The sequence below is a fragment of the Gavialis gangeticus genome, unplaced genomic scaffold (genome assembly GCF_001723915.1).
Source record: "Gavialis gangeticus isolate Ggan-Ray unplaced genomic scaffold, GavGan_comp1, whole genome shotgun sequence".
In the NCBI taxonomy this organism is placed as follows: domain Eukaryota; kingdom Metazoa; phylum Chordata; order Crocodylia; family Gavialidae; genus Gavialis; species Gavialis gangeticus.
In genome coordinates, this window is record NW_017729006.1 from 46,997,374 (window position 1) to 47,023,676 (window position 26,303).

At 41.3% G+C, this 26,303-nt stretch overlaps 2 protein-coding genes across 4 annotated transcripts in view; one reads left to right on the plus strand and one right to left on the minus strand.

Annotated features, from left to right (window-relative positions):
* Positions 1–13,801, plus strand: part of LOC109291933 (zinc finger protein 385B-like) — a 54,210-nt gene extending 40,409 nt beyond the window's left edge. The window contains exons 9-14 of one of the 2 annotated variants that reach the window (XM_019509174.1): positions 611–632; positions 1,285–1,309; positions 3,459–3,497; positions 6,588–6,689; positions 7,937–8,048; positions 10,600–13,801. In XM_019509174.1, the coding sequence (XP_019364719.1) occupies positions 611–632; positions 1,285–1,309; positions 3,459–3,497; positions 6,588–6,689; positions 7,937–8,048; positions 10,600–11,513 (1,214 nt within the window). In that variant the 3' untranslated portion in view covers positions 11,514–13,801. The remainder of the gene's footprint in view (positions 1–610; positions 633–1,284; positions 1,310–3,458; positions 3,498–6,587; positions 6,690–7,936; positions 8,049–10,599) is intronic. The other variant, XM_019509175.1, reaches the window with a different exon arrangement.
* Positions 13,802–14,853: 1,052 nt separating this feature from the next.
* Positions 14,854–26,303, minus strand: part of PDCD6 (programmed cell death 6) — a 26,871-nt gene continuing 15,421 nt past the window's right edge. Inside the window, exons 3-6 of one of the 2 annotated variants that reach the window (XM_019509176.1) lie at positions 22,204–22,248; positions 20,547–20,705; positions 19,541–19,650; positions 14,854–15,378 (exon numbers count right to left, since the gene is read on the minus strand). In XM_019509176.1, coding sequence (XP_019364721.1) covers positions 15,280–15,378; positions 19,541–19,650; positions 20,547–20,705; positions 22,204–22,248 — 413 coding nt within the window. In that variant the 3' untranslated portion in view covers positions 14,854–15,279. The remainder of the gene's footprint in view (positions 15,379–19,540; positions 19,651–20,546; positions 20,706–22,203; positions 22,249–26,303) is intronic. The other variant, XM_019509177.1, reaches the window with a different exon arrangement.

Here is a 26,303-nt window from a genome sequence, read left to right on the forward strand (position 1 = left end):
CTGTAGCCTGTTCTTGCCCTATGCAAAGATCAGCTCCCTGGCACTGTGGTTCTCGAGGAGCCACCGACTCATCCCAGGGTGGGGTGGGCGCAAGTGTCCTAGGTACTCTGTTCCCTCTGGCCTGGCAGTGCAGCCGAGGCTGGCTTCGCTCAATGTCCACCTTACCACGGGTTTGGGGCTGGGCTGGGGCTGCTGCGGAGAGCCAGCCAGGGAGGGTGAGGCTCTGGGGGACGGTGGATGCCAGTGCCGGAAAATGACCCCTGGCATGGGGGAGGGGATGGGAGGGGAGGGGAGGGCAGGAAGGGAGAGAATGCTACATGCCATTGGGATCCATACCGAGGCACACTCGAGAGATGCTTATCTTACAGTATTTGTTCTTGTAGGTATTGTAGTTAGTGTGGGTCCCATGATTGTCCTACTTTTTCATGTCTCAGCAATTTGGGCTTTGAATTGTAACGGAACTTAGAAGAGGTCTCTGGCTATTCCATCTTCCATGTTCTAATACTGTAGGCTAAAGAGAAACAGTGCATGTGCAGTTTTGACATCACTGTAAAAAACAAAAAACACTGGTCATATTATGCTAATTGCTGTTTTCTCTAAACTACTTTAGCATCATCAAAGAAGAAAGCAAGGTAGGGAATAAATTACATCAGCAATCCATTTAATGATTATAACAGGTGTAGTGATATACAAGTAGTAGATCTGGTTTAATTCTTATTTTTTATCTCCAAATCTACTATTTGTTGGAAATTCTGCATCTTCATAGTTGTCTGCACTGGGTTTTTTTCTTGTGTAAATTTATCTTTGCCTTCCCTCACCATATAGATTCAAATATGATTTGTTTCTTCTTTTTGTGCTTGTATGTCTTTCTGAAATATCGTGCTAGTTAAATACTTCAATAGTAGGACGATGCACTTGTTTATAGAGAAATCGCAGTTCAAATCTCAATGTGAACCACATTCAACCTCATTCCCTGTTAGCTGAAGAATGTTGTAGTATTGCTCCAATAGGAGAAAAAAATGCCTTCATTTTTGGCCTTTTCCTTTGGCTGACCTGTAAAGGTCAGCCAATATAATCTGTCTCAGAGTAAGGGAAAATGTTTCTGGATTCCCTTGTTCCTCGTTTTGGCCCTAAATCCTAGAGCTCTTTGGTACTTCTGATGCAGCATATCTTATGGAAGCAAGTCAGGTCAACTTGTGACTTAACCTTTGTGCTAGATGCTATAAATTAAACTTCAGCCTCTACCCTGCTGCTTAGTTATTGTAAATGTTCTTTTTATTTAAGGTGGGAAACCAGTTATAAGCCTGAGGTATGTTTTGATAATCCTGCAAGTGTGTTTATGCTGTAGATATAAAAGTGCTTGCTTATTTGCTAAATGTCTATATATAGTTTTAGATCCAGTTCTCATTTTATTAACACGTTGTAAGAAACCAACTAATCTGCAGTAACTAATAGCAGACAATAGCTAATGTCTTTCAAGAAGAGGAAAAAAATATTTTGTAGAAGGGGAATGTAATCGCAGATGTTCCTTGTTTTGGAATCTCTGTCTCAAGTTCAGGGTGATCCAGAGACCTTTCCAGATCAATCTTGTGCAGGAGAATTTGTTCTTGGAGCCCAGGCCAAAGGGGAGTCATTCTAAAGGCCTTCTGTACTGAATCCTTTTGGTCTTGGAATAGAAGAAAGATCAAAAAGCAAGTTCTTTCTCAATGCTGAACCCTGAATGCTCTGAAAAGCAGTTGACACCAACAGCTCTTGCCTTTTTTAATTCTCTTGATGCCATTTTGATGCAGTCAAAGATGTACTGACTATCCTGTAGTCAGTGTAGCACACCCTTTTGAAGCCAGGAGACCTTGGACCAGCCAAACATGAACAGTTAAGAGAGCTAGTACACATGTAGTTGGTTAATTTTTTTTAAGGGCCTCTAAGGTGATGAGGTCAAACATATGGCCCATGGAGATGGGTCATCCAGCCAGCTTTCTTTTCCTTGGAACAGAATGCAGGAGTGGGAACAGGAATCTCAACCACTTGTAGGATTTGCATTCCCTTGTTAGCCTCATATTGCTGCACGGGTAGGTGTTGACATGGCACCTGCTGCAGGCACTACCAAATTTTAACATTCTCCATTACCAGTGACCGCAGACTTTAGCAGCGCTTGGCGTTGGGGGTGAGTTGCAGCAGAGGCAGTGTGGATACCTCCCCATTTTGCAGCAGCAGCTCTGGCTGTGGTGATGAGCCTTCTTGTTATAGTTGCTGCAGCCCTTGCAAGAGCCAGACAGAGTCTACTGCAGCCAGAGCATGTGGCTGGCAGGCATCTGCATAACAGGAAATATGGCCCACGAAACAATTCTGAGTCTGACACTGCCTCTCTAAGGATGTTGCTGTGGGTTGGTGTTCCACAGAAAGAGCACAGTGCTGGGGTGAGCAGTCATTGTTTCACTGGAGATATTATTTGCCTTTATTTGGAATTTTCTAGCTAGGTGGTACCAAGAGAGGATGGGGTTAAGCAAGACCTGGCAAGAAGGCTGTCACTGAAGGGGTTAAATCACCACAAGATTTGGGGTGGCAGTTGCCAGGGGATGCAGCAAGGTTGAAAGTCTGTAGTGTCACTCCTGCAAGGGAACATGGCAAACCAGGAATCAACACTTTACACATCCCTTTCCCCAGAGCGTTATTTATGAAGCTTGACATGGTGCATGATCTCAGGCCAACTAATTACCTTGCTGTGTTTGGTTCCGTATCATTGTAACTTAATCATTATTATCCATACCAGTGAAATTAAATGTCTAAAACTGAAGACCAAGATATAAAAGGTTTTCAGTCATAGATGGTCAGATGCTACTTACATATGCCTAATAGATGGAACGAGTGTTTTTTATTAAATGCCCATGAGGTCAGATGACATCCTTTGAGCATAACCCAGTGTAGCCTTCTGGCTTTGTATAAGCCTTAAATTCAACCTCACTATGCTTGCTTATAAGAACAGTTTGACCAGTTTTTAAGGCATCTCTGCATTTTGGTGCTTTGCCCTCAGATGAAGTACTGTTTAGTGTTTCACTTCTAAAAAAAAAAAAAAAAATGGTGTTAACTTTTAAACAGTTGTTTAACATTTTATTTAAATTATATAATATTTAACAGTTAAAAATACCCTTCTTTGTGGCCAGTATGAGATTGAAAAGGTAACTACTAAAAGGGAGGGGTTTTAGATATAAATTTAGGCATTAATGTCTGTCTTTTAAGTTTAAACTTATTGTTGTGCCAAATGGAAATATTCCCATTTTGCTGCAATATCTTGCATAAGAAGGGTTTAAGATTATAATATGACTTCTGTAAACTAGCACACATTTTCTGAAAAGTTGCTATATTATTGAAAAAAAATTAAACATTTTAATATTGCAGAAATGTATATCAAGTATTGTAGTATTCAACCCTTGATGTGTTGGGGTTTTTTTCTGTCATAGAATGATCCGGTTTGGAAAGAAAGAGCCCTACAATTCTTGGTATGTATACAGAGTCCACTTTGTCAAGATTTGGAAGGCTTTACACTGTTGAGAAACCAAAGGTAAAATGCATGAATGTGGCAGGGGGACACTACAAAGAGTACAAATGAATTTGATCAGTTATTACTTTGCAAATCAGCACTTCTTCAGATTGTATTTGATGCATCATTTGAAGAGCAAAGGGCTGCTACAGTATGAGCTGTTTCTTTTTCCTGTTGCCTGTAATGCTGTGCATTACTTAGCTTACATTTGGGATTGCCGGAGTTCAAATAAATAGAGCTTCACCTCTGCTTCTTATTGCAGAGTTCTAGCTTTAGCAGTTAAATAGTTGTTTTTCTTGCAGAGTATTTTAGATAAGACCCTGGACAAAACAGGGTTAAATCTTAAGCCCTTCACAGTAGTGCCAGTTAGATATCTATTGGGGTGTGCAAAGCGGGCTGTATTCAATTCGGATTCGGCTCAAATTGGGGACAGTGATTTGATTCATTGATTCGGATCACTGTCCCTGATTCAATTCAAACCAATCTGAAGCTTCGATGCTGATTCAGAGAATCAGTGATTGACCCATAGACACAGCTTTAAATGTTTTTCTACATACCTTGAGGCACCACGCACGGCTTGTGATCACTGTGATGCTGGGGCAGGTGGAACGTCCCACAGGAGTATGGGGGGGCCCTTATATATATATTTTTGCTCAGGTTTTTTGGTTGGTCCCGTTTGCTTTCATTTCTCATAATAAGATCATCTTGGGGAGGCTATGTGATGCTATTTTTAAAGGGCCAAAAGGGTTTTTACTTACCATTTGTAAATTAATAGCTTGCTAAATTTCAAGACTATTTTGTGATATTAAACAAAAAGTTCCAAAGACTTTTTTCACTAAGGCCATCTAAAGCCTTTTCACTATGAAGGTTGCCAAAATGGATAAAACCAAGTCATAATAGCCAGCTCTTGACCTACACGTGTTTCCATTACCTGCAGGACTGAGATTTTACATTATCTGTGGGAGTATACTAAACCATCTACAGTTTTGCCAACGTGTAAGATTTGGTACTTGGATTTCAGTGCGTGTTTTTATTAATCATTATTCTCTACTCAGCAGCTTTTGCAAATCCACATTGGTGTGTCTTGCTGGAATTTGCAGTAGTTGAAGATTTTTTTTTTTCTGGAGCTTGAAAACTGACAAATGAGGGGAATGAGGCTTCTATACACCAAGTTCCAAAAAACTACAAGTGGGAACAGTGTAATGCCTTGGCTTTTCCTTACTACGGGCTTAATTTATTTCATAGAATGTCTTAATACTTTTTCATGAATGTTTCTATGGTCAAGGCAGGGGTGCACAATTATTTTGGACAGAAGGCAGTTGAAGGAGTTTTGGTGAGCTGTTGCAGGCCTGGTCAGCAGCACTCCTCCCCAGCCCACAACAGCTCACCAAAACTCCCTAAGTGGCCCCTGTGCTCCACCAGCTGGATGAGATGGGACCACGGGCAGGCTGGGAGCAGGCGTTTGGGGCTGCAGTCGGGATTGTAGGGTTGTGACAGCATGGGGCTGGGGAGAGCTGCTGTCTGCTCCCTGCATGTCCCTGTGATGGGCACCAGTTCCATGGGCAGGGGCTTGCAGTAGCAAATTGTCTCTGCATTGGGCCCTGACCCTGCACTGTCACTGCCCAGCTGTCCTGGGGTCTCCATGCAAACAAGCTGGGACTCGGGCAGCAGAGCTGACCTGAGCGGAGTGCAGGGCCTGGGGCATATCAGCCCATGTGGGGCCCCAGACCCGAAGAAGCTGCCGCTGCCATCAGTGGCGGGAGTAGCAAGTGGCTGGACATGGAGCCACCGCTCTGCCACTGCTCTGCTCAGCTCTGTGGGGCCCAGGGCAGTTGCCCCAATTCACACCCCACCCTCACCCGCGTTGGGACAGCCCTGCACACAGGCAGGGCCTGCTGCCAGGTGGATGAGATGGGGCCACAGGCAGGCAGGAAGTGGTGTCCAGGAGCAAGGACATGTGAGTGGGGCCAGAGATCAGAATCATAGGGCAGTGATGACATGGGGCCAGGACCTGGGGCAGAATCACGATCCACTCCCCAGACACCCTTGCCTGCTGAACCTGATCCTGATTCCTGGCCTCACGTGCCCATCCTGCTCCCAGATGCTGCTCCCCACCCATCCACAGCCTCATCTTATCCATCTGGCCAAATATCCTGCCCAGGTGGGTCCTGGCTGGTCTCTGTGGAGATGCTGCCCACCTGCTCTGTTGGGCACCCCTGGCAGTGGGTGCGGGGTGGACAGGCTGGGGTGCCTGGGCAGCAGGGCCAGGTCCAGAAGGAGCTGCTACTGCAGGGACTGCTGGGACATGGAGTCCTGCTGCCATGCCATGCCATGCCACTCCAGCCCTGCTGTATGACCAGCCACGTGCCATAGCCCAGGTTGCCCTCCATGCCTAGGTGCGATGAGGGCAAGCGCTGTCTTCAGGCTGGACAGAATGCCTTGGCGGGCTGGATCCAGCCCACCAGTCATATTTTGCCCATTCCTGAGTTAAGGTATAAACTTAACACTATCCACTACCATTCACAACAGAATATCTGTGCCTCTGCCTGAAGTATGTAAGGCAATAGAAGATTACGGGTAATTCTTTTATATAGTAAACTTTTATTCTCTTCTGTTTGTGGCCACTTTGTGGATGGTGGTCTGTTCTGAGTATACAGCTTCATTTATTGTGTTAAATGAATGCATTGGGTCCATAAACAGGAAGTTATTAATCTTTAGTAAAACTTCAGTAAACACTCTCTACATAAAATAATTTTAAAAAGCAACTTGTGCTAAAGGGGAAGGATATACCAGTGATGATGTAAAAATATTTTTTATAAGAATTTGCTTTAGTCTTCCTAATGTTTGAGACTTCTTTCAAGGGGATTGTAGGATTTAAAAAAAATCTTCTTTTTTTTTAAAGTTGAGCACAAAAATTGGTCTGTAGAATTGCATTAGCCTGGCATTTAAGAGTAAAAAGTTTCAACATAGCTTTTTCTTTACAGAAATGCAAAACAGCTTAAGATGACTTTTCAGTTTGTTGAGCATATGATTCTTTAACTTTTGACAGGAAACTTTTCGGATCACCTCAGACTCAGAAGCAACTCAAGTAGTTAGTATTACACAGAATCTGACAGAAGCTTTAAGAGCTTTTTGTGAAAAGAAAGCAGCTGTAAGTAATATAATACTGTCTTGATGGCCAGTTTTGTATTCTATTGTTCTATTGCAGGGACTTTCCACTGACTTTTTTTAACCCACACCTTCCATTCACAGCAATTCTGACACAATTTTAAAAAAATGAACATGACTTCTTCCTTTTTTTCCCCTGTCATTTTTTTTTTTCCTTTTCATTCCATCTGTTCTATTTTCTCCATGCATTTGCCTTTCTGTTGTAACCTGGCCAGTTTGGCTTCATAATACATTATGAAGAATCTTGAGAACAGAAGAAAAATGGGAGATGAAATAAAAATTATAAGATTTGGGAGGGAAGTTAGGACTGCCAAAACCAGAATGAATTATTGCTGACTGAAGTGATTATCCTGGTTATTTTCATCTTGCTGACACTTGGCACATTTTGACAAGCAGGTATATGGTAAACACCTACTTAAGTTTGGTTAACTATTATAATAAGAAATACCAAATGATCTAAAATTAAAACTTGCTTACATCCATTCTTTTGCTGGAGATGTGTGTTCCTATATGTATGTGCCACTCTATTACATCTGACATATGACAGTGTCAAGGGGCACAGAAACTAGTCTCTTGGAATTTGGAGATACTCTCTTTTCTTCATTCCATCTTTTTTGGTTAAATAAGGCTCAAGCTGGTACAAGAAGTAAAGTTGTTTTTTGATGCTCCTTTATTGGAGCAACTACATAGTTCAGAGAGGTGATAGATGCACTAAAGATGGTCATACGTAAGCAAAATTGAGCGACTTTTTTTTTTTGGCCTTTCAGATTCTCTAGTTTTCCAGTAGAGAAAGCAAGAAAACGTGCATCTCCTCTGCTTCCCAAATTTGCTGTGCAGAGGTCAACATAGTGCATGCATCCACACTTTTTGCTAGGAGAGGAGCATATATTTTCCAACCTGCTGAGCTGTTCTAAACTTTATAGGTATACTGACTTCATTTGCTCTTCCCACAGATTGGCTTAGACATCATAGGCAAACCAGGAAAAGAACTTATCCCATTGTCTTGAAACAGCTTTGTGTCCTAAAAATATATGGGTGTTTTTTGGCCCTCTTACGTCTCTGGACTTGTGAGCCTAACTTGTGGATGTGTGGGTTGATTTACTCTCACCTAAAATAGTATTGCTAATGAAAATTTGGCATTCTACCAAGACAGTAATAATTGCTATTTTTGAAACATTAAGTCAAAATTTTAGAAGAGACTGAGGGTTTTTTGCCTTTTTACTCTTTTAGGTCAATTATGTTAGCAGCCTGAGGCCCTTGATGTCAATATCCTACGATCAGCTTGTAGCAGGAAAAGGCAGCCAAAAACAGAAGCCATACGGAAATTACCAAGGCAACTCAGGTACTTCGCAGAGTGTCTTTTGGTGAAAAATATTTTTAAGCAGATTTGAAGTCATAGTGCAGGTTATTTAATACCAAATCATGGTACTTCTCTGCTAGAATGCTGTATTTCTGGAGGTGTTCTCTAATTTGGACTTGCTTCCAGTTTGTCTTATGGTTTGGTATAGAGTATTTGTATTTGATCTCTTAAAGCCTTAATGATATAAATTCTGACCATCTGAGTACCTCTGTACGTACTATTAGTATGCCACAATAAACTCGGGTGCATATCGCACCAGAATTTGTTCCCAGGTGTGCCATTTAAAAGTATGCCTGGGACCAGAGCACATTTACGCTGGGTCGGAACAGCCCCAGCTGGCAGGGGCCCCAGTGGGTCAGCCTGCCAGCCTGGGGCTGCTCTGCCTCAGCTCAACATGCTGCAGAGGGGCTGGCCAGGGTACAAGAGGGCCCCAGTGAAGGGCTAGCCAACAGGCAGCCCCCACACTGAAGTACTCTTGTGCCCCAGCCAGCCATGACAGTGTCTGTAGGTGCACTGCTATGGAGTTAATTACTTTCCTGTGGCCTGATAGGGCGGCACACGTAGATACTAGACATTTACTGCAGAGCTAATTAGTGTACTCCACAGTAAACATCTCATGTAGACACTCCCTTGGAGAGCCCACCTGTCTACATTGCACTTGAGTACACATAACAATGCAGTTGCAATCAGCAGACATTCTAGAGTTGATATCATCCTGGTTTAAGTGCAGTGTCTTTAGTGAAGGGATCATCTACAATATTCTGCAGTGCAGAAAAATAAATTTACTGGAACCACTAAAGGGTACATTAAGATGCGTATTCTCAATTTTTTTCTCTGAGATTAAAAGACTAGCAGATTTCTCAAAAGAATTGTGACAACAGATTAATCCGTAAAACCAAGAAAAACAACTGTGAGACAACCTTAAAGGTGAATTGTTGTCAAGGGCATTTCCAAAAGTGAGCTAGCACTGAGTTTTTGTTGTACATAAAGACCTAAATTTTGTTAGAAAAATATACTTGTTCTGTTTTCCACTTGGAGCAGAACTCTGATGCATTCATAGGAACAGAATGCAAGACAAAATGCTCCTTTTAATCTTTGTCATTAGATTTTAAATATTAACACAAGTTGAAATTTCACTCCTGACTTTGGGAGCAGTGAGGCCAACATGAAACTTGTGGGAATCCTACCCCTAAATGTTTAGGCCTCTGTAGACGCATTTAAGAAGCAGATTGTAGGAAGCCCTGTAATTAGGGCAGTCTTAGTTTTTCACCCTAATAACTGCTCCAAATAAAATTAATAATAATTGCATCATAATAATTGTTCCTCAAGTTTTGGAGTTCTATGACCTAAAAACTTGAGGAAAAGAAACTTTACTTAAGTTATTTCTGCAGACACAGATGTACATTATAGAACTACTCAAGCTAACATTAAACTATAAGCAGAGTAAATTGGCCTTATCTTGAACTCTGGGCTGCCACAAGTAGCCTCCTTAAAAATACTTCAGCTACTTTTTATTAAAGCTAGCTTGTGTGTCTACAGTTGGTTTGAAATCACTGTGTATGTGAAATCTGTCTTAGGCACCCATTTCTAAATGCCGTGTTCTGAGAAATGGGCAATTGTTCTTCACTTTAGGTATCTTCTTCAAATAATTTCACTTATTTAATTTATAGGATGCTTAAATGTCTGGTATCCTTCTGGGCACATTACTGTTAGCTGGTAAACTTAGGTTGCTTATCCAGTTACAACTTATTTCACAGGTGTTTGTGATTTTTTGAGGTTAGTTGGTTGTTTCTTAATTTATTGTGTGTCAGGTTATCTTCTTAGGGAAAGCACTCCCATTGCTCACCTAGGAATAAAAATGAAAAGCACACCCCCTTGCCCAACTGAAACAGTTGCATCACAAGAAAGTGTGATAGGTGCAGGAACATAACTAAGAATTTCAAAGAGCTGGGAAAAGTGCTTATCTTGCTTGTATGTAGCTAGTGTGCATGCAATTCAAATTATTGTAATTTGTAGTGATTTGATTTGGTTTGAGTCAGTTTTATTCACCCACTTTTCTTGCTTTATTCTTTAATTTTAGCTGCCTTTTCAAAACATATGAAAAAGCAACAGCTGGTAAATGTTGCTTAATGTTTTGCCTACCTAGTAAGTACACATTCAGCACCTGATAGTGAGGCAGAAAATAAGGAGCTTGTAACGAGTTTTAAAAGCCGCTGTGAAAAAATGCATATTCCCTTTATTTTAGTACATAAAATGTTAAACTACTGAATTGCTTTGAAGATGATAAAGTGCGAGGTGCTGCATTAACAGTTGCAGTTCTGCCTTGCTCTGCAACAAGCGTACTCTTCTATGTAGGTGCAGAATGGAGATCTGTAGCCACTTGAGAGCCAAGTCAGGGCTTAGGAGTTCGAAGGTAGAAAATAGGAGGAAAAAAGCTTTTCACTTCAAGAAAACTGGTTCTTCCATAATGGATTTACTTCATGGTCATTTTCTAATGGTGTCTTCATAGTTCATCTGTGTTATACCTTTTCAGGAAATGCCAACTGGAACCAAGGCTTTTCACCCCAAAGATCTGAACAGGCAAAGTTTACATCACACTATTCTGCAAACACTTCACTGACACCTTCCAGTTCATACAGTTACAAAACAAGTGGTGGATCATCTGCTTATGGACACAGAGCTAATGATTCTGCGAGCATGTCTGCACTCAGTAACTCTCTTGCCCTTGAAACTGGAGGCTTTGCTACTGGAATCAGTGAATGGATGAAGAAGGTAGATCAATCTGTTTTCCCATCCACTTCAACTGGAGGCAATCCTTCCAACAACTCCATGTATTCAACGAGTGCTTATTCAAGAAAACGCTACTGTAATGATGCCGAAGGAAACGAATCGCAAATACCTGACAGAATGACCTTTGGTACTGAAAGTACAAATTGGAGAAATCGAGAAACATTCAGGAGTATAAGGAATTTTCCTGATGAGGGATCGTCGTATTCCAATTCCTCTGTGATGTACCCATTATCACCACCTAGAGGATATTCAGAGAACTGTGCTGTAAAAGACTCTTCCCCTTACTACAGCCATGCTTCAACAAATTCTGCTTTTTCTTTAGGAGGTGGTTCTAACTGGGCACAAGAATCCAGTTACCAGAAATCCAGGTATCAGCAATCACGCTTCAGGACTAACTCAAGCTCATGTGATTACTCCTTTTCTGGCAGCAATTTGTACAGGGATTATCAGCCAAGTAGAGAGTCAGAACTAAACTTTGATGGAGATAGTTCCAGTCTTTCTCCCAACATTGTGGATAGATCTGAGAGAGAAGACATGCCTACAATGACTAGTGTTTTTAAGCGGCTGACTCCATATTATCCAGTACTTCAAAGTAAGATATTTGGCACTAGTAAAGTTCTGGTTTCCTACACGAGCAGACCAGGGGAGTGGCACTAAATATTACTCTAAAGAAATTGTCCTGATCACTAGCTATATCTGTGGTTGAGTGACTCTCAGTGAAATGGGAAAATGTCTTACCTAAGGTAAACAGGAAGACTTGTCCTGGGTCAGGTTGCTGTTGTAAATTTCATAATCCAGCCAACATGCTCCGGTTCAGGGAGGTTGTATCATCAGGATGGCTGCTAGAGCACCAATGTCCTGACACACTTATTAAAAACATGGAGTTGTACAGTCCTCTACACAGAAGATGGTGATAAGTGATAACTCAGATGTGTGAAAAATACATAAAGGAGTAATAGGATTCAAATGAATTCTATACTACTAAAAATGAAAAAATGGAGGTTGCTGTTTTGAGATTCTTTTGATAAATGTACAGTATTTGAACTGGTATTTTTCACAGGAAAAAGTGTGTGTATATCTTGAAGTGTTTTAAGTAGCAGAAAAATATTCTTTCATGAAATGCTTTCCTAAAATAATTTCAAGAATAACTGAATGCACGCCACTATTGTATCACCATCGTTTTGATGATAATGCAAACAATTTGATTCTGCTAAAATTAGCTGTTAAAGCTTCAATTTTTAACATGCTTTCAGTTATAAACTTGTGTAAAATTAACAAAAAACGAGCTGATGACTTAAGTTGTTTTTTTTTTCCCCCTCCCTCACTAGAAATCAATATTGAAACCTTAGTCAATATGCTGGTTGAAACTAGAAACATAAATTAAGAAGATGCCACAGCAGCTGGTTTGGAAAGATGAAAAGAGCATTCAAGATTCTTCATATCTGAGGCTTTTTTGTTTTCTTTGTTCAGTTTAAAAAAAAATTTCAAATTTCTTGATTTCTTTCCCCCTGCCCCCCATTTTGGTTGAAGGGGGACAGGGTTTAAGTTGGCAGTATATTTAAAAGCAGCTGGAACAAAAATATTGTGATTTAGCAGAGGTAAGTACAGCATTACTTTCTTTTCTACTTTCCCTGAAAGAGCTGTTCGTTAGTCTCTGCGCACAATCTTTATCAGCCTCCTCCAAAAAGACCTCTGTATGTTATCTATTTAAGAAGAGCATTTACCAAAAATAGAGATCCATTGCATGGAAATATTGAAGTTTTTCTCTTTTCCTTCACTTACAAGTTGAAGACCATATCTTCTAATTTAAAGCTGTTTATAGTAATAAGTCCATTGCTAAAAATATTTTAATTGCTCTTTGGAACATGATGGATGGTCTCTAGCAAAAAAGCAAACTTTTACCTGTTGAGGACTTTAAATGGGCTATTAAATTTAAGAAACTGTAGAGCTTTCCTAGTTGTGCGGGGGAAATTTAAAATGTACTTGAACAATTTACTCTTTAAAGAGTAAAGACACAAATAAGGAAATGTGCAGAATTAAATTCATCAGAATGAAATGAGTTGTTCTAGGCCTCATGTTAATTCAAACCCATCTCAGTAAGAAATGGGAGTCGAGACCATTAGTGGGCCACACCAGCATAAAAGTTCATTTGTTCATTCTTAAAACCAAAAATTGGAACTTGCAGGGAATCAGACTTTTTCACTGTAAAAGAGAGAAGGCGCTTGCTCTCTTCCTTTTGCTCATAAGCTGCTGAATTCTTACTGACTTCATGTGGAATTATGAATGCCTAACCCCTTTAAAACTCAAAGCTTTAGATGCCAGCGCTAAAAATTGAGAGGACGGTTTATACACTACCATACAATTAGCTTTAAGAGGTAAGGGCTTATATTACAACTGTCCATCTTTGTGTGTTGCCTCTTGGCAAAATCATACTGTGTCCATAACCAATCAAGTAAACTTCTTGGAGGTATTTCTTTTCTGGGGCTAAGTGAACTTTACCATATACTTCCATGAAAGATCATATTACAGTCTCTTAACCTTTAGTAGGGTATTCAAGAACTTCGTCTGGTGTGCGTACATCTTAGCATACTTTCACGTGTATGTAAACTTTGCTCTCAGCTGTTCCTCCAGGAAACTTTGTTTGTAGGAAAACTACTCTGGTATCTTACTTTCCCCTTATTTTGTAATTGCATAATTTTGTGTTGCCTTAATAGTTTGGGGTAAGTAGTTATGCCAGATACCTGTACAGGGAAGTGTACAGAAAAAATAACCCTTATTTTGGCTATCACTGGAACTAGTGGCTTATCATCTGCAAGTGGATTGGTAAAAATAATTTCAGTAGGTTTTCAGTGTTAGTACCACCACACTTGTTCACAAAAAGTGTCAAGTAACTGAAATTCCAAATTTGTAGAGAAAATAAAAATTTCTCAAGAAAAGAATTCTTATTTTTTTCAGTCTTCCATGGTTGTGGCTTTTTTTCCTGCGCTAGTTAAAACAAGAGGCTAGCATCCTTTGCTCTTCTCAGCCCCTTTGAATCTGCTCCTAGACTGTGCCCTCCCTGCCCTAATGATGTAGTGTCACTTCAGAGATAAGTGATGTGGCAGACTTTGTCTGGTCCTTTTGAAATCGGGTCCCTCAGTGAAAACTACTAGCAGGAAGCAAGAAAAAGCAGCAGTAGAGAACTAGAACTACTAAGGGAAAACAGTAGCCACAGGCAGAAGAGATTAAATACAATGAAGAAGATACACTGGCTGAAAGGATATATTAGCTAGCTATGCATGAAACAACTTTACTTGTTTAATTGTTAAGTATAACTCTGTCCACTTTTTTCCTCATACACATGTTGTAACTGTTCAAGCAGGATTTTTTTTTTCCTGGAGGGGAAGGTCAAGTATAGCTTTACTTAAAGGCAAACCCTGTACTTCTAACAACTCATCATCAAGTGACTTGGGGATCCTGGCTTTCTCTGGTTTTAAACAAACATCTCGAATTCTCTGATTAAAAAAAATCCATTCTTAAATAAAATGAAGTGCCACTATATTTTTTTTTGAGGTAGGTATCCAAATCGTTTTAAAATTGTAAATATATCAATTTGGATACCTACCAGTACCTCAATCCCTATAATAAAATAAAGTACAGAGTATTTGACTTTAGTATTTGATTTTGGGTTTATCATAGAAAATCAGAGCTCCCTCTGCCTCCTTTAGCTCACCACAACACAGGTCCAGGCCCCTTGCTGCTAAGCCACAGCCCTGTACCACCCTCCCAGCCCTGCTGGAGGGTGCCTCCAGTTGCAGGAGTACCCAAGCCCCAGCTACAGAAAAGCAGAACAGAGCCGAGCAGAGTCTGCTTTACACATACTGCTTAGATACATTAACGTAGCATAATTTTGTAATATACAATGCAATTCAAACGACAGCAATCTACCAGTTTAGAGCTGATAATACCTTTTACAGAAATAATCCTTTCATGAAAAACTAGACGCAACAGCAAAGTTGGTTTGTAATAGTTTTAAATTCTGTATTAAAAATTAATACATTAAATCCTTATAAAAGTGTAAGGCACATGCAAATTATGTTGTGCAAATTGTGTCTGACCTTTACATCACTTTTACTAACAAGCATTATTTTAATTTGGCATGTCTATAAAGTAATTTTGTTTCCCCATGCACACTACTTGAGGAGAAAGGTTATGGCATTGCATAATTTAAAGCTTGTGATAGAAAGGTGATATGGCCACTGCTGATAGCAGAATATAAAATGAAATAGTCAGAGTACAGATTCTTAAAGTGATGACGCTTACAATTTCAGGGTGTGAAGCAAGTCATGTACAGTTATGATACAACAATAATCATTCAAGGGATAACTTGGCAACTCCAGTCTTCTCATTAGTAACAGCCAGTGATATTCTCATGTTGTCACTATCATACAATACTGAAGACCATAGAAAGATACTGTTCATAAGACACCTGAATCCAGCCATCTTGATCAGTATCATAGCGCCTGAATATATCAGTCAATCTCTGTAAAGAAACACAGACTACATTACAGGAAGGTATTCTTAAATGGTGTATGTATGTGTATATATATTGAGCCCTCAGGACAATGCAAGTGAATCTAAATTCTCATACAAAGGTTGCTCTCCCTATACATGGCTCCAGCTTTTTCACCCTGTTGTGACACACTGTACCATGTCTAATTACATCTTGTAGCCTCTAAATTTCAGGTAGTTGTGTCTACCATCAAAGCTTTAGTACATAATTGCTAAGCAGTAAAAGGGCAGAATTACTCTTGTATTAAATGAATAAGATCCTCTCAGACACCAAACTGAAAAATAAAAGAATGGGACATCTGTGCACCAGACTGTCTTGCAAACATACACTTTCTCTGTTACAACCTTGGTTAGTTATGGGCTCCGTCACATTTTTCTGTAAACAGCCATGCATCAATTATCACCCTCCTATTTTTTATCCAGCATTATTGCTAGCATGACATATTCCATACTAAGGTGACTGTTAAGCACATTCACGGGGCCAATTTGAAAACTGAAACTCCATTTTAAAGTTCTATATTTAAGTGTGATTATATTTAAAAAAAACCCAACTACATTCTTACATGCTTATCTACTTAACTATAAAAATAGCTTTTTCTACCTTTTATTTCATTTGGGCTTGCATGGCCAACATAACTAGGGGAGGCTGACTGTAATAATCAACAACCAGACTCCAGTTGCTAGATCAGATTTTACTTTTGTCACACCTGTGTAGGCAGTCCCAAGGACAACAGTGAAGCTGCAGTGACAGAAACAGATGAGATTTTGCAAGAAGACTCTTCACTACCACTTCACAGGGGATGAACCCAAACTCAATTTTCATTGTAGGGTTAGTGATAAGGAAAAACACACTTGTTAAAAAAAAAAAAAAAAAAATTCTATCTGAAGGGTAGAACATGGAAACCCACAAGGACACATCATATTTCAGACAAAAATAATCTTAAAGGGAAAAGAGCCTAGACACAGAGGATCATGTTGGGCTTTATTGCAATAAAGCCTAGATACGTTAACTGAGGCATGACTACATTGCTCTACGTTCTATGCAAACAGGTAGTGGAGTGAGGGTGGCAGCTACCAGAAATAAGGAAGTGCTTTTTTTAATGCTTTTTTGTCCCCTGTGCTATACAGGTTGGATTGACTGGGCAGTAGCAAAGAGAATTAGGGGCTTATCTTGCCTTCTTTCTTGGTCTATCTAATTCAGAGGCAGGGAATAATTTCAGGTGGAAGACAGCTTAATGACATTTGGTGAGCTTTCAAGGGCTGCATGGCCCCTTGACAGCTGCCCTGCCTTCTGGTTGCCATCTTGGGACCAGAAATCCCACCCTTAACTCCTGACCATTGACTGCCACTAGAAGTCCCCTTGCCCCCCTAGAAATACTCCTTTTGGGAGGGAAGGGTTGCCATTTTAGAACCAAAAGAAAACCCCCAAATCCTACACTTAAAGTCAAACACCTACTATAACATTTTAATTTTATTACAAAAAATATTTGTCATGATTTGTGTTTGTGCAGTGTACGTAGGTGATTTCACAATAAATCAAAATAAATCCTTAGTCTTTTATATTGGGTGAGGTGTGGCTGGGAGGTGTGTGGGGAGTGTGGGGACCCCCCACAGCACAGCAGCAGGCAGGTGTGCTGGTGCCCAGCTCCAGCCAGCGCTGCACATTGCTGTGAACACAGCCCCACGCTGGGCACCAGCGCTGAGCACAAGTGACCAGACTGCCCCTGCCTGCTGCTGCCACTGTCACTTTCTGCTAGGACTGCACACCATGGGGGAAGCGTGGGGGAGTCCCCACAGCTTCCCACCCTCCCTCACACCCCATATGAGCTCCATGTGGCTGTTGCCCACCCTGGACATGGGCTCCGCACTGCTCGCAGCCCCATCCCTGCAGCAAGCAGGACACCAGAGAAACCTGCGGCAGCCCCACTTGGAGGCTGCTGGCTGGGCAGGGCCCTTCCACCCACAAGGGTGGGAGCAAGACACAATAGGGTATGTTGTGAGAGGGTTAACACATGGGCACCTCATTCCCACCCTCGTGGGCAGAAGGGCTGGGCAAGGTAGAATTTGTTGGGGGGTGGGGCACCACAGGGCGGATGAAAGTGCTTGGTAGGCTGGATCTAGCTCTCAGGCCATATTTTGCCCACCCCAATCTAGTTTCTGACCTAATGACTGAAAGGTAACACCACAGTCAACAAGGGGGTACTAAGATTCAGCGAAACAGGATGAGATTGAGATTGCTTCCTGTCAAGTTTCTGCATCTCACTTGATACTGTCTCCTCTACAAGGATAATCTGTAGTAGTTCATGCATCTTAATGATAGGATAAGAACAAGAAAACTTTAAGGCTAGAAAGTATGTGAGAAAGCAAGTTTATACAAGATGGTACCTCTCAATTTTAAAAATGCCTAAAAAGCAGAAACACTATCAGAAATATAAGTTGTAATGGAAACCTTTGCAATTTCAACAGTCCTCTGGTAAATCTCATTTTAATTCCTGCTACAAATGAAACTAAGGCTCAAGAAGAAAAAATCTAGAGACAGATTTCATTCCATCTATCACTCCACTAAAGTCCTAGAAAAATAATTAATGTACAAGGTTACAGTTTCCTCACTGTTTGGTCTGAATGATAAGGGTGTATTAACAAATTAGATGCATTAATAGATGCTTTAAGACTTGACCAGGATGGCTGCCTACCAGACAAAGCAACGGCTGCTGAAGTCCCATGTTGGCAAGCCAGATCAAAACGTTCCACAGGCTATAGGCTGCCAACCCCTGCTTTAGATCAGTGCTTCTCAAACTATCTGATTTTTTCCAGTGGGCCAGGAACTGGTGCCCGGTTCAGCCAGTGGCAGCAACCGCATGTAACAGCACTACACAAATACACAACCGGCTATTTCTTTCTCTTTCCTCACCTCGCACAACATGACATCACCTGGAGTGTTGGAACGTACAAACTGTGGCGCTATGACATATCCGTGTTATGCTTCTGAAAATATATTTCTTTCTTTCCTGGCAACTCGCTGCAGACTGGTGGCTCGCAGACTAGCACTGGTCCGCGGACCACCACTTTGAGAAGAACTGCTCTAGAAAACAGAGGGTGCAGACAAGTGCAGCTCCCAGCTGTAACTGGGAATGATTTTTGCAAAGTGTGTTACAAGTTTACCCCAAACCAAACAAGTTCACTTAGTTGGGGGCAGGGGCAATCGTGCTGCAGGCTCAGAGCCTGCAGCCAGGTTCCCATAGCAATGGCCAGGGCTCTCTGCCAGTGCTGGCTGTTTTCAGGATGGGAGGGGGGGAAAGGCAACAGAGGGAGCTTGTTCTTGGGGCTCCCCAGCTGGTGCTGAAGGGTGAATTGGAGGCCCCCCTCCCTGGCCTGGGCAAAAACCCCCAGACTGAACTCACTGCTCCCTTTCCCCACCTCCCATTCTGAAAACAGCAACAGGCTGGGAGCTCCACAGGCACAAACTGCAAAGATGCTACATTTTGAAATGTCTTTATCTGATACTTCATGCAATGGGGAGGGTCAGGTTTTCACCCTATCAGCCTTTTTTGAAGCTGTTTGCAGCTGTACACTTGTGTTTGGTTACAGCTATAAACTGCTTTCTTTGGCAGATTGGGCAACAAATGTCACTTCTGTCTGCAGCCAGACTGCTTTCAACTTATCAAAGGAGTATCAACAAAGTTAGACAGAAAAATTGTTCTTTTAGTGACAGTCACAAGATGAGAATAAGAGCACAACAAAAGCCATATTTGGGACCAAATTGTATTCCACCTATTAGACCCCCAAGTGCAATTTATTCCACGCTGTTCAAATTCTAAAAACACTTAGCATTGATGTGACATGGATTAACAAAAACCAGGATGACTGATAATAAACCAAAAGGTGACTCTGAAAGGAAACACCCACTAGAGTAAAATGTGCGAAGAATGCTGCACAGAGCCTCTAGATAACTCAGATCCATGTTCAAACATTTCAAGTCTTATCTGCACAGAGGAACTCATAGCACAGTATTCCTAAAACTTACAAACTAAGTTCCTAATCTAGCATGTCTGCCTATCCGCCCCATTTTTAAATATACAATTTCTATACAGGTTAGATTCTTATATAGACATTTGATGCATCTAGTCTATTACCTGCAAAACAACGCAGCACTGAATGAAGTCATCAAAAGCAACTTGTCCTCTTCCTTGTCGGTCAAATTTCCGAATGAGGATATCATAGAATTGTTCAGACAGTCGATATCCTTAGAAAAAAAGATACCAAGATTTATATAGCCAATGCCAGGTAGTATGTATTGAAGTTATTAGTGTGTGAGACATGTTTAAATTACATTGCAGAACAGAAATCAATATTAAATGTATAAGCAGTTAAATGGATTAATTAGAAGCTCAAACATAGGATGTTTACAGGAAAACACATGCTGTATCCAAATGCAGGCAATACGAAGGCACAAAGAAATAAAATGGAAGCTCTGTGAAATTAATATAACAACTCCCATTAAACAATTATGGGGTTAAAAGTACAAAGACAAGCATTTAGTGCTGTGCTCATATTTTGCAACATTTTAATTTTCATTAAATTGAAGAGAGTTGAATAAACAATGTTCTCTTCTCAAATCAGGAAGTGAATGCAACTGTACTTTAACTGGGTGACCCAAGCTGTTATTTTCATAGACCATTTTCTGTTGTTACTGCAAGGTGATACAGAATGCTATGATGGAACAATTAGAAAAACTAGAAGCATACATCCAAATCAAGGACCAAAGCTTCGCACAGCCCTAATCTGTATTATGTATTATTTACAGATAAGAAGTTGGTTGAGAGATGCCAAACACCTGATAATTTTAACAAAGCTCATGAGAGTAAGTGTAGCATTTAAGAATTACCATACTTCACACTTACAACACATTTTATCAGAAGATCCAGTCTCTTTAAGAGGAACAGACAAATTCCCATTTTTCAAATAAGCCATCTTTTTAGAAGCATTATATAGCCAAACATATGCCACCAGATTTATTTTTCATACGTACTTTATTTCGTTTTGGTCTCAACCGGCAAAGTGATAACATCCCTGAAAATGATTCAGTCTCATCTTGGCAAAGACCAACTATAGAGCAAACTATAATTACAAATAAATTACCAAAACCTGTTAGTGCTTGCTTTAGTTCATTTTTGTCAATCATTCCAGAATTGTCTCTATCATACGTTCGAAAGACATTCTGCCAATCTGAGATATATTTCCAGACTCCTGTGAATTCATTGAAGTTCACACCACCTTTGTTCTCCCTGTCAAACATGGCTGAAATGAACATATTTGAAGCATTAATACATTTGACACAAAAAGCAAAAACCTTACAAGCGACTAGTTCAAAACAGGCATTCCAAAATTTGGGGGGTAGGAGGGGAAGGGGCAGAGACTGGAGCTGGGGGGTGAGAAAAGCTGTAGAAGTGAGGCAGAAGGCAAAGGGGCCAGCTAACACTCCTTCCCCCACCCCCAGCCACTGCTTTCCCTGCTGTAACAGTGAGAGGGGGAGGGGGGCAACAAATTTAAGGCAACCCTCCAATAATGAGATTTTAGACCTGGAAAATGTTAACATTTATAAATTTTCCTTATATAGAATCTAACCCTGGGGAGGGGGCTACCATCTTTAGTTTGAATAAACACAGTAAGTATGGAAAGAGGTGAGGGAAGTAATGAAATGAGATTAAAAGAAGTGATTTGTCAAAGCAGTGCTGACCTGAATGAAACAATAGTTTTCAGGAGCAACCAGGAGAAGAAGAGGTGACATCACCAAGACAACATGACAGGGAAGTCACTGCTTTCAGTTAGGTAGATAGAATGGTGCAACAATGAAACCACTTCATTGAATGGATCAGTTAATAAAAATAATAAAGATTTTGCTCTTCCCCGGGAAGCTACATAGCAATAGGAGCTACAAAAATCTAAAACTGACTCCTGGAAGAGCAGCATAATAAACTATTCAAAAGGTATAAGCAAACTGCTTATATAATATAAGCAGACACAAGCTACTCTGCTTTTACTTGATTTCAGACTAACACAGCTAACTACAGTTTCCTGCACAGGGGGAGAGAGACAAATGAGAAAGGAATTTTTCTTTTAAATTTATGATTGGCTTTTAAAGAGAAAAAAGGGAAACAGGTTTCAAAGTTGCAGTTACTTGTAACTCGCTATAACTACTATCTTCTAAATAATCAGGAATTATTTCAATAATCAGAGAATGGGTTCCAATATACAGTCTCCATGCTGGCATTGTTGGGAAGCATAAGGTCAGTTCTTTTACTTGGTATCTGTAATTAGGAGAAAACGGCTAAAACTGTACCTACTGATGATTTTGTATTAAAAAGGAATTCAGTATTATGGGAAAATAATCTGCAACTTAGATCTTCTCTGCATTCCTGATATTCATCATCTCAGTTGCTGAAAGGCTTCCTTGACAATCACATACATGCACATGTAACAGTACTTTTTTTAAAAAAATCAAGTATCAGTAGGTCTATTTCATTCTAATGAATAGCTTTTGTGAAGTGGAAGGATAAGAACTGAAGCTTGCTTTTCCTTTCACTAAAGAAAAAGCCCACTTACAACAGTGACTATCCTATGTAAAAATACAGCTGCTTCAGAAGCCACAAAGAATCTGTCTCATGACACAATGAATATTCAATGTACTGATAACCTAAAATGAGGTCATCAAGTGCAGCCTTTGAAAGCCTTAGGAGACAACTAATTAAAACTGTAAAAATATTTCAAGCGAGAAAGATCAAACAATTACACTTACACAGAATTGACCTGACAGTTGCAGGATTAAATGGAGTCCATGTTCCTGAAACAGACAGAAAAGCAAGATTGTAAAACTATATGGAAGTTATTTTTGATAAATCTGTTTGACTTTTCCTATATGGCAGAGATGTCAACACCACCCCCCTTCCCTGCGATCCAGAGCCAGCCACCTCCAGCAGTGAGGCAAGAGGCAGCAGCATTAACTGCTGTGGGTTCCTGAGCCACAGGGATTGATGCACCTTTCAATTGCCCCTATGTGGCCCCATATGTCAGAATTAAAGAGTGAGACCTATCTTCATTTCCAAGCTCCTCCAGATGCCCTGCAGACTGGATAATACAACTGTAAGCTGGAGCCAGGCCACAGGCCATATCTTTGACACCCCTGCTATAGAATATAGATAGCAAGTTCAGAGCTAGACTTTACAAGCACAAGAAAATACGGCCAAGACCATCTATAGATAATCTGTCAACAGCTCTTGCCTACCATGACAATTGCAATAAAGTCTCATTCTGCAAAATGTACTGCATGAATTAAGGATTTTTCTTCTTCACTGCAGAATTTAGAGGGGTTTAAAGCTGACAAAAGGACCTTAAAAAAAAAGAAAAGAAAAAGAAAGCATCATTTCTGCCTTCATTTGAAGCACTGGAAGTATACCAGCACTGATTTGTCAGCCTGGTCTATTATGGCTAACACTACATAGATATATCATTAAACTCAAATTCATCAAGCTCCAACAAATTGGATGCTTATCTTGCTGGGATCCTATGACCCCAGCTGACTTCCTGCCCTTTGGGCGGGGGGCTGGACTCGATCTTCCAAGGTCCCTTCCAGCCCTAATGTCTATGAATCTATGAATTCAGGCATCCCCAGCCCCCCTTCTTTTTGCCCCTACGGCTCCTATTGGAAAGCTGTTCCAGAACTTGATTGCTTTAATGGTCAGAAATTTTCTCCAAATTTCTACCCCAAATGCATCTGTAAAAAAACCTGGTCTTGCACTACAATAACCCCAGATCTCTAGGTCCTCTCCCCCTGCATATCCTCAGGGCTCTGACCAGGGTTCCCAGCAGCGATGGTGCAGAGTTGTGCACCCCCCTGTGGTGGCAGGCAGAGGGCAGCAGCACTGAGACTCCCTGCTCCATCCTCCTGCACCAGGGCTTGTCCACTGGGCCATGGAGGCAGCTCCTGCCCAATGCTGGTCTGGCCAGGCTGCAGCCCTGTGCCCCACTGTTGGTGCAGAAATCTGGGAGGGCACGTGCCCCCTGACACATCCTGACATGTTGCTAATGGCCATGTGCCCCCTGCCCCACACACCCACCCTGTCACACACACACACCCATTCCCCACACACCCGCCTGGTGCAGGAGGGGAGCTGCTGCCAAGAGGGGGAGAGAGGGGGGCAGGGGCAGTGCACTGGCATATCAGGACTGCTCAACACCACAAAACAGTGGGGGTGGGGAAGGAAGCTGCATCTGGACCTGCACCTTGGCAAGTGAAGGGGGCAAGGGGAGCTCTGATTTTCCATGATAAAAAAAACCAAAATAGAGGTATTTAGACTTTACTTTATTATAATAATTGAGGCATTGGTAGGCTTCCAGATTGCTTTAAAATGATAAATATATCAATAAAACATTATGTTCAACTCATATCTGTATATGCATACACACACACACACACACACACACACACAGGTGTGTATATATAGTGGCATTTCATTTTAATCATGGAAAAATGTGCATGGGGGGGGTTTTAATCAGAGAATTTTGGATTCTTTTTTTTTAAATCAGCTAATAAGGATCCCTTCTCACCATCAAACAAGCTGGAAAGTGAAAAGCTAAAACAGGTTTATTACTGCATCAGACAGAAAAAGCAAAAAAAGAAAAAAGGTTGTTAGCTTTGGAGGCACATACAAAAACAAAACCAGAAACACCTCACTGCTGCTTTCTACCCTGAAGCAGTTTCCCCATGTTCCCTATTTCCAGCAGCTTGCAATCCTGCTGATTTCTCAGGCGACCCTCCAGACTCCTTGGCTCATTCCCTCTTTCCCCAAGACTTAGGGGTGTCTGTTCTTTCTCTCCATCTCCTTCTCCCCTCCCAGAGACTTTTCCTTCCATTCCTGGTTTTCCTACCTCCCTCATCTCTTTTCTTATTCACTTATCTGGAACAGGATCTCTTTGATAAAGACTCAGATCACTGACGGATGCAAATTCTTTTATATGTAAATATTCTTCATCTCAGTTGATAATCCCAGAGTTTTCTTCCTATCCATCTGAAAGATATACTAATGTCTAGGGAAAGGCACTTTCTACAAACCAGTCCAGAGCCGACTATAAACAAACCAGTAATTTCTTGATAGGGCTAGACTACTAAACACACACAAAATAATTTAATTGAATCACACGAAAGTAGAGCTAGAAGGCACTGAGGCAAGATCATCCCTATCTAAACCATTTCATACAAATCCTTGTCTAACCTAATACTAAAACTGCACAATCAATCCCGTCACAACCCACACTGCTGGCTTAGCTCCCTAACCCAGTGTTTCCCAACCTTTTTCACCCCACAGCACACTGGATGCGGAGCCGGGGGGGGCATGCATCATGGCCAGCCAGATACTGACAGAGTGGGGATGGGGCATTTTGGGCTGGAGCCATGCCCCCGCCTGCTGCTGCTGTGAACACAGATAGGGAGCATGGCTCCAGGCCAAAATGCCACGGCACACCCGGACATGCCTGACAGCACACCAGTTGGGAAACACTGCCCTAAGCTGCCACAGTTAAAGTAGAAGGACAATGACAGTCAGTGCCCTGCTGCCACTAGGGTTGTTAAAATGTGCCCGAGAGATCGGAGAAAGAGGGCCATGCCTCTCCACTACAGAGGAAGGCATTTCCCTCCCCGCTGCCATTTCCTTTTTCCACATTCTATCTTTAAAAAAACAAAAACAAAACAACACACACAAGGAAAGTGTTTTATCTGAGGGTGCGTAATATGTGAGAAAAGAGTGTTTTGATCCAGCTCCTCCAGGTTCTGATGTAAAAACTAATAAAGCTCAGCAAACAGCATCTCCTATGGACCAAAACAAATGGGACAACAAAGCGATTTAGTCCTCAACTATAATGGGCTGAACAAAAAACTAAAATCAGCCCTCCAAAATTGGTGTACATATCTTAAGTGGGGAAGCTGACTGTAATTTGAGGAAATGGAAGTGGGGTGGGATTACAGCAAGCTGACAATGTCTCATGGCCCCAAAATGACTGACACTTCTCCCCGAAGCTACAGAGAGTAGGGCCCGAGTCCAGTGTCAACCGTCTCAACCACCGGACTGAAAAGCCTTTGAGCTGGGTGTGAGTACGAGCTGCTGTATACAGGCTGTGGTATCTTGATGCAGCCTGCGATGTGGAAACAACTCCTTATTAGTTACATGAACTTATACAGAGAGCTGTTTACAGTAAAGAATTAGCAATCTTTTAGAAGACGAACAGGGCATCTGAAAACGTGTTTATAGAGCTGACTAAGCTTATTTGTTTTCTCAGTTTTCTTACTGTTGATTATAATTTAATGCGAGCACTCCTATCTAAACAAGTGTGAAAGCTGCTGCTGAATATAGGAAACAGACATGAGAAACAGTTCTGCAGAATTTAAGCTGGGAAGGGTAACATCACCACTGGAGTAGACTATGAGGAAAACAAAACTAATTTAAGGACTGATGAAGAGAGGGGGCCCAGAATCATTGTAAAGAACTATTTAACGTCTGAATGAGGATAGACAACTCCAATTCATTCACCTATTTTTGTTAAAATGTTGTTTTGCCCTTTCAAAGAGTTTATTCTGGTAGTGAGGTTGGGGGCAAGGGGGAGCATCTATCCACTGTAATCAGAAATGGATCCAGAATTTTACAAAGCGGGATGAGGTGACTGGTACTACAGGGATGGCTACACCCCTCCACCCCCAACCTCCTCTGCCATCTTCTCGACAGGGGCACACAGACAACACTGTAGGAGCGGCAGTAGAGGATTTAAACCCTGGGGGTGGCAAGCATTTTCCCTCCTCCCTTCCCCACTGTGCTCAGAGGCATGTCCCCTTCCCTCCCCACCCCACCC